The sequence below is a fragment of the Fringilla coelebs genome, assembly GCF_963513975.1.
Source record: "Fringilla coelebs genome assembly, chromosome: 5".
Taxonomy (NCBI): Eukaryota; Metazoa; Chordata; class Aves; order Passeriformes; family Fringillidae; genus Fringilla; species Fringilla coelebs.
The window spans coordinates 61,329,106-61,338,041 of NC_140033.1; the positions used below are offsets into that span (position 1 = coordinate 61,329,106).

At 42.9% G+C, this 8,936-nt stretch overlaps 1 protein-coding gene across 4 annotated transcripts in view; it reads right to left on the reverse strand.

Annotated features, from left to right (window-relative positions):
- The window catches only part of DNM1L (dynamin 1 like), a 34,840-nt gene extending 26,516 nt beyond the window's left edge, over positions 1–8,324 (reverse strand). For all 4 annotated transcript variants that reach the window (XM_084206701.1, XM_084206699.1, XM_084206700.1 and 1 more), the window contains exon 1: positions 8,105–8,324. In XM_084206701.1, coding sequence (XP_084062827.1) covers positions 8,105–8,206 — 102 coding nt within the window. In that variant the 5' untranslated portion in view covers positions 8,207–8,324. The remainder of the gene's footprint in view (positions 1–8,104) is intronic.
- Between the last annotated feature and the right edge of the window lie 612 nt (positions 8,325–8,936).

Genomic DNA, 8,936 nt, shown 5'->3' on the forward strand with positions numbered 1-8,936 from the left:
TAAGGAACAAGTCTGCAGAAGTATCACACTTGTTTTGTCACCTCATTAAAATGCTCGTCGCAATTTTAAGCACGAACTGAAATCCTAAAATTCATTTCACGATGGGTCAAAAAAAGCATTTAAAAACTCTAATTTTTCATAGGCAATCAGGCAGATTTTCCCTCTGGACCCTAATATCTGATCCTAATTTGAAATATCTACTAGCTGTGATATCTAGAGGAACTTAATAGAGGCTGCTCAGAAAAAAAGCCAGGGGGAGTAAATACAGGAACATTTTGTGTCACTCCTTTAACCTTTGTGTCAAACTACCATGGCTGAGTGTATTACACTCTGCTCTGTCAACCACCACTAATTTCACAGAGAAACACCTGTATCTGGTGGATGGTAAAACCATCTTCCCCTGAAGTACTGAGATAAAAAGAGATGATGCACACAGGACTTCAGTATTTTACACTCTATGTACTGTCAGGGCATGCTGAAACCCTATCAGCATTCTCTCTGCCTCTGTAACACCTGTTTCAAACACCTCTCTGTATGTTCATCTTTGGTTTAGATTTAATCTGAAGATGATGCTGACAATCAAGGATGAAGGGCAGTCACTGGGAAACAATTGTGCACTTATGCTCCCAAATTAAAAAGCTGTGAGATGTAAGAATTATGATCCACTCCAAAAAACCACTTTTAACAGTCCTCATGGGGTTGCTTTGCTTCCCTACCCTTCATTTCTTCTTTACTTGTCTCTGCATGTTTCAACTGTGCACACTTAAGTATCAAAAGGCATTTGCTCCCGCATTTGCTCCCATCCATTACACTAATTCTTAAGAGAAAATGTGGCTTACAATCTGCTGCATTACAAACCATAGCTTTAGCAATTCAGAAGCAGCACACACCAAGTGCATGATTTTATAACTGTCCAGCTTCATTAATAGCCAGAGATGTTACTTCCAAAAACACTTCAGGGCCGTTGACAAGTCAGATGGAAGAGACCCCATCTTTAAAATGCTGAAGTAACACTGGGAACAACCATTCAAATTCATCCCATCCCATTTACTTCACTGGCTTTCTAATTCTATTTCCAAATCCTCGATAGTGTTACTATTTTAGGAGTCTTGTTCCTTACGCCAAACAGAATGCAAAGATGTTTTCTCCTTAAAAAAAAAAAAAAAAAAAAAAAGAACCCTGACCCAATCCTCTTGCAGCACTGAGTTATTCTCCATTTTTAACCCTGCCTACAGGGACCAAGGCCTAGAAGATGTGATAGAGAAGACCAAGGCAAAGAAATGATCCAGTGCCTCAGCCTTGTCCATATTCACTGTCCCTGGATCACCTGTCACAGACAGCAGCAAGCCTTTATTTCCCTATTTCTCCTTTTCCTTAACTCCTGATCCAGTGCTGGAAGTTCCTGCTGCCTTTGCCCTTACCACTAACAGTGGCTTTCTCAATAGCATCTCTGCCCATGCAGGCAGGATTTTTATATCCCTGAGCGAGCTTGTCCTTGTTTCCACCTCCTGCACGTGTCTGCTGTGCTAAGGCTGAGTCATGGCTTCCCTCAATACTGCTCTCCTTAGACCTCCACTCATTTTCCCAAGCAAGTGGATGGACTATTGCTTTGTGCTCCATGGGGCTGTCCTTAAAGGAATGCCAGGTCCCTTGTGATTCACTGTCCTTTAGCTCACAGGGTCTCACCAATTAGCTCAGTTAATAAGGAAAGTCTGCTCTTACTCTTATGAAGTCCATGAAGCAAGAAGGAAAAATTAACACAAGGCTCACCTTTTGTCCCCCTGATGCACAAGACCCATCAAATTTCCTACAGTCACATGGATTGGTGACTGTTGTGTATTTCAAGTATTATTAAAATGATAATGGACTTGAATCAGCTGCAACAAGCTTCAAGTCATCTTACAAGAATCTCCTGTCTTCCTTTGTCTATCTTTAGACTTCATAAAGACTTTGTGGAGCCAATACACAGTACATCTGTGGGGAAAAAGCCTTGTTAAGAAACATGTCCAATAAGCTACTGGGAAACTTCCAAACCAAAAATTAGTTGAAAGGAGTGTAAAACTTAGCTCATTGCCTTTGAACAGGGTGAACTGATAAGTTTTTTTACTATTTCATCCAATAGGGAAAAAATGCAAAGAACTCCTGCAACACAACACAGACTTTTTTATAAGAGAGCACAAGAAACTAGAGGCAGTGATGTCAGAATTTGGAGTGGCACAATACAAACATTCAGGAATGACAGTAAGGAGCTGGGAAGAAAAAGACACTTCTCAATAAGACATACTAACTCCTGAAGAGTTCTATTAAGGAAAGCAGTGCATCTGGCTTTGACATCTGAGATGAAATGGTGGCAATTCTGCAGTTTCTGCCATATAAGAAGTACAAAAGGCCTGCTGGTAAATCCTGCTCTTGGCAATCTGTACATATAGAATTTCCTAAATTTTCATTCTATCGCTGGGAAATAAAATCTAATGAACTTGTGCTGGGATGTCATCCACAGGAATATTACCCACATTGGTGCTTTAAAAAGTTATTTGCCATAGTCATCCTAGAAGAGTTCAGCCTGCTACAACCAAAGAACAGCAGTATTTCGTTTTCTTTCCTTATTTTGCAAATACAAATTATTCTGGAATAGAAGGTGAGTACACATGCAGTTTCAGAGCAGTTCCACAAAGGAACTTCTAACTGCTTTAGTTAGAAGAGATATTCTAACAAAATTTTCCAATTCAAACTAGGAATGCCCCAAGCTAGGCTGGCTCTAAGCAGCTAACAAATTTAAAAATTTATTTACCAATCAAAAAAAGAATGTTAAAGCCATAAGCAGGCCAAATGGATTATTTTAAGACATTGTTTGAAACAAAATAACACTTCTAAAAGATGCAGAAGAGACAACAGGCTGATTGAGAAAGCAGTAAAACTTGAGCAAGCAGTAAAACCAGCATAATGCACTGCTCATTGTTCCAAAAGACATGCAAGATCTTGTCCAGACTACAAGACTCTTGCTCCTGCAGGGCATTCCCCATTTACCTGAACAGAGAGCTCTCCTGAATAAGTCAGGGAGAGACTCAAAGTCACAGGAACTACCTCCACATAAAACAGCTCATGCACCAGCAGTAAGGAATTCCAGAACTGGCACAGCTCAGCCAAAGCTCTTCAGAAATCCTGCATTTAGATCCATATCTAACTGCAGACAAGTGCCAAACAACAGCAAATACAGCAATGATTAGCAGATGTTTTCTTCCTAAGTACATCAATTCCCAAAGCCCTCCAATAATTCACTTAAGGAAAAAAAATGCCTCATCTAAGTAGAAACAAGTTACAGACTCTCAGTTACATCATGGAACTGTGGTATCTGAAGATTCACATTTGCAAGCCAGAAATCCTGACCTCCCACAGTACTGTGTATACTGCTGTATTCATGCCCTGCAGTAAAGTAAATCAAAATAAAACCAACTTGCATATTCAAATTTTAAAAGTTCAAAACAACAGTACTATTAAAACAAACCCAAACCCCAAATCTCTAAGTTAGTCAACCTTCTGGCTACTACACAAACAAATATTTTCCAAGAACTACACAAGCATTTTCTCTCCAGATTGTGAAAATCAAATGCCTGTGCTGTCTGTTTTAATACTTTTCCCCTCCATCTTCCTGAAAATATGTTTTCTTGCACTGTGCCCCTGGACAACAGACAAGATTCACCTGGTCTAATTAAAACACCAGTTTTCCAAGAAAAACAACTGCCAATCACAAAATGAACAGAACAGGGCCCTTGCAGTAAAGCATCAAAACAAAACAAAGCACACAAACCAAACAAGAAAAGAGAAACACAAGACTTCTTTATCCACATCCTTCTACAACTGTGAATTCTGTGCAGACTCTATACTCTTCCAAAATAACCAGGCAACTACAAACAATCAAATAACTATCTTCTAAATAGTGTTTAATAATGTTCTCATATTAAGAATCATAAAATGCTAAAATGCAGGATCAAGTTATTAGACCTATAATTTTATTCTAATTCATATGAAGTCCGCAGATAGAAACTGTGAAAACGCCATCCTTTCAATCACAGAAACCTTGAGCACCCAAAAAGTTCAGCTGTTCAGAAACGCAGGGAGCCCATCAGAGAAAAGAAACAGCACAACACTAAATGTCTGCACTATATCATATCAGCAGCATTTCCATTATGTCTGGTAAACGCAAATAGCTAATTAATGTCAGCCTCACTTTGCTGCTTGTCTGAAACAAACAGAACAGTCAGGGCATGACTCGACAGGAGCAAAGGATGGCAAAAAAGAAAAACAGTTACGCCCAAAACCAGAGACTGTAAATGTCAGATATGAAAACCAAGAAAAAAACCCAAATGAAATCAGGAAGTTTGCAAAACATTTGGGAGAAAAAAAAAACTGTCCCCAGCCAGCAAGGAAGCAATGCTCTGGTTACCTCTAGTCAAATGTAGATACAAATGGGTTTTTGCATCTGCTTGAATTGCTTGAAAGATCCTTGGACAAAACAACAACAAAAATCAAAACAAACAAAACCCCATAAAAATCAAACCAACCACTCAGCAAGAGAGGAGAAAGGAAGGAATGGCTGTGCTTGGCATGGGGTTTTCCTGGTTGCTTGGTACAAACTGGAGTTTCCTCCACTCAACCTGGCTTTTTGCCAACACAATGTAGGCTACACTGAATGAGCTAAGTGGCTTGAATTTCTGTTCCCGCCAGGGAAAGGCACAGAAGCTCTGCAGAACACCTGAAGTTCCAGACAATGGTGCTAGTCTCTCACAGACAGGATGCTTTGATAGCATCTGTTGGATTCATCTCCTCATCCCACTAGCCAGGACTGTACATCACCTTCCCATTGCTGTCAACTTCTTAACAGCCAAATTAGCATTCTTCCAACTATTTATCTTACCAGAACATAAATTTATACATATCCATGCACTCAGGCTGTGACCTCAGATCAAGAAACCTTCCACCTTGCAATAAGAAGTGGCTTAGCATTAGCATCAAACATACTTACACCAAACAGCAAAAAACAAAAGGAATAACTGTAATGCTCCTCTGTGAGCCAGTCCCAGGGGAACATCCAACAGAAGCCTATACTAAATACTGTAAACTACAACTCCCCATTTAGTCTCAAAATGCCATTGGCAAAAGACTGAGTATAAGTACTCCATAAATGTACACGTGAAAGGTCACTCCAAAATCTCACTTGTCAATTCCATCAGTTGCTACATCAACTTCACTACAATGTCTCTACTTCAATTAACATGACCAAGTGCAAATAAAGCCCACATTTTAAAATGTCAGCATGAGAAGAATTTTGCTACAAAGCTGACACTAAAGTTTGCATAAAACTAGGTTGAGGACTACTAAAAACCTCAAACATATTCCAGGAATTAATGGCACAAAAAATAAAGACAATTCATTTTTACCTACTTCTAGGCAGGTATTTTGTTGTCTGGCTGGTTTTCTTAAAATTTATTCTAAATCTTATGATCACTTTGGTAGTGTAGACATTTTTGTGATATCACCTAGTCACACAAAAGGCCACAATTAACCAAATCACTTTTTGTCCCCTTGCCTCCTTTACTGTAGTTTTAATGTGTTTAGTTAAGGCACTTCAATACCACCTTGTTATCCCTTAAAATATAGAGCATAAAGCATTTGTATAAACCAGAACACTGAGTATTACAACATTACTGAACTAATATTTTTATATCTTATTGCTAACCTGGACACTTTTTTTTTTTTTGGCAATTCAGTCATACTGTTCTAAAAATGGAACTGGAATACTGAATTGGGGAAAAAATAGAACACCTATCTGGAAATGGCAGAAAAACCCTGAAACAGTGAAGAAAAATTGGCAGTCTGAAGGTGTTCTCTGAGTTCTACCAGCACAATCCCCAGTTTTCTTAAATGACCCTGTACTAGGACACAGAAATAACTTACACAATATTAATGGGGAGAATGAGAAGGAAGTCTCATATGACTGAATGGCAGGAAAACCACAAGTGCAAGAGGCCATCTACATGTGCAAAATTTCACAATTAGCACTAAAATGTATCCAGAAAGAGGAAAAATTAAAACATTTCAATTTCTCAGGGCACAAGGGAGGTAGGAAACAAATCCCAAACAACAGAGGTGGGGGAAAGAGAACATGGGAAACAGAATTAAGGCTTATAAACAGCTTCTAGTCCTACACACTCTAGAAAAGAAAGAATTAACTTAATGCACAGAATGAGAAGCAGAGAAAGACATAAGCACAAATAAACAAAAGGGTAGAGAAAAAAGAGAAAAATAAACAGAAAACTACTTCAAAAAGCATTTTTCCTCTCCTTGCTGAATATGTAAAAAGGTCATTTAAAAAAAGCAAGTGGCAAATTGGAAGCAGAAAGCATAACTCAATTAACAGAGAATTACAGAAACCTTATATGGCAGCATTTGCTTCCTACAGAAACATGGAGGTGAAAAATTCAAGACTGTTTATTGTGAATATTATTCACAGACAAAAAAGCAAAGACAGCATATGCCAGTGGGCTACAGATATATCAGCTGTGTGAACAAACTTAAAGGCCACACAGCACTTCACAAAGAAACAAGACTGTCTAAAAGGCACATGTAAAAAAAGAAGGAAAAAAACTACTAGCAGCAAAACTATCAGCTCTAATGCCATATCTGACACATCTCTAGAAATCTGGTCTCCAATAAACTAACTCCAAATTAATAGATTAATAATATTTTATTTAAACTAAAACTAATTGCATAAAATAACCATCTATGGAATGACTACGTCAGAAAAGACAATTTTTTCTTCCAACAACCCTGACTAAAACAAAATCACCCCAAGATACAGCTTGCTAGATATTTTTCTGGAGTCCATAGAGGACTATGTTTTGGATGATAGGAAATTTCATGCTAATTCAAGGGGGCTCATAAATATCATGGATACAGCACTGAATGGATATTGATACTGATGGGGAGACTACTGAAGGCGAACATGTCAATACTGTTTTATCTCTCAGTACTTACTTATGGTAAGTATTTATACCTAGGAAAAGATAACTGGGACAGAGCTGAAAAGTATTTTTTAAAAATGACACTTCAATATATTTCATAAAGTGAAACTGGAAAAAAAAACTTTTTTAATCTCACATAGAAAAATGCCACTGCAATTACACATACAGCTGGTGTTTTAAGTTATCAATAAAAATCCTGAGTACTGAGTACTTGGTATTGAAGTCTTTGGTGAGCAAGCTACTGTCAAGGAGCACAGCACATTCAATACATATTTAAATTTCACAGAAACAAAATGAGAGATCCATTAGCTTCAAGTCTTAGCTTCATCTTCGATTCCCTTGTGACCGCTGCAGTTCTGGTCAGGCATGTTTAGCTGCCAAAAGTTCTGCCGAAGAGCAGCATCCCCTTTCAAGAGATAGGAGAGGGTCTGAGCTATCTTCGAGCCCAGGAGCATTACCAGGCTCACACGCACGTGTTGTAACTGTTGCAGCCAACAGTCGCCGGCCTCGCCTCTCACCTCCACTCCCCGTCACCAGCTAAGACAAAGAGTCCAAACGGCACTCGGGGGAAAGGACAACCACGCACGCCTGCAAGATGCCGTCCCGCTACCACATCCCTTCTGCTCGGCCCCCGCTCCGCGGCCGCTGTCGAAGAAGGGAAGCCGGGAACCGGGTGGCGATGGCGGTCACGCTGACGCACGGGGGCGGCTGCCGCTCGCCGGGTCCCCGACGCCACCCGCACTCCTTCGGTGCGGGCCGGGGCCACGGGGTACGGGGGCACCGGCCCTGCCCGCGGCCCCGCGGAGCTCCCGGGCCGCTCGAAGCGCTCCGGAGCAGCGCCCAAGGGCGGGCGGGCGGCGCACGAGGCGCTCCCAGCGCAGCCGGGGCTGAGGCAGCGGAGCCGCCGAGGGCGTGCGGGGAGAACGCGGGCACCGAGGGCGCCCCGCCCGCCCTCTCCTGCCGCGTCCCCCCGTGCCCTTGGCGGAGGCAGCCGCGGGTCCGCGGCGGCGGAAGCGCGATGGACACCCCGACCTTGCCCTCGGGGCGGGGAACGCCCGCGCCCCCGGCCCGGCCCGCCTCACCTGCGTGCCCACCACCACGATCTGCGGCAGCTGGATGATGTCGGCCCCCACCGTGTTGAACACGTCCTGCAGCTTGTTGATGACGGGGATCAGCGCCTCCATAGCGGCGGGCGAAGGGACGGGGCGGGCGAGGCGTCGGCGGTCGATGGACGCGACGGGCACCGGCGGCTCCCTCAGCCGCCCCCTGCGCCTGCCGCCATCGGCGCCGGCCCCCGCGCACGGCCCGGCCCCCGGCAGCCTCTGCGCGCCCGCCGCGGCACCGGCGCCGCCGCCGGGCACCATGGGAGTTGTAGGCCGTGGGGCTGTGGGGCCCCGCCCGGGCCGCGCCCTGCTCGGCCAGCGCCGGGGATGCGGGCGTTGTGGCGCTGTATCGCAAAAACTGCCGGGTTTATTACACAGGACCACAAAATCCGTGAGGCTGGAAAAGACCTCTGGGATCCTCGGGTCCATCCTGTGATTGAACACCCGCGTGTCAACCAGCCCAAGGCACTGAGTGCCACCTCCAGTCCTTCCTTCAACAGCCCCAGGGCCGGCGGCCCCAGCGCCTCCCTGGGCAGCCCATTCCAAATCCCAATCACTCCTTCTGTGAACGAATTCTTCCTAATGTGAAAAGTGCATATTACATGGCTCTGCACAGATATTTACTGTATGCATTGTGTTGTGTTGATTAGTAGTGCTGTATTAATATTTTAATAGTACGGTAAATGTAGTTTTGTAGTTAAAATGGAAATTTTGTAGTTAAAATAGAAACTATGTATGTGGGATATTTTTTTAAAGAGAGGAATGATAGCACCGAAATAGCAGCCACAGGACACCTAAATCTTTCAGAGAA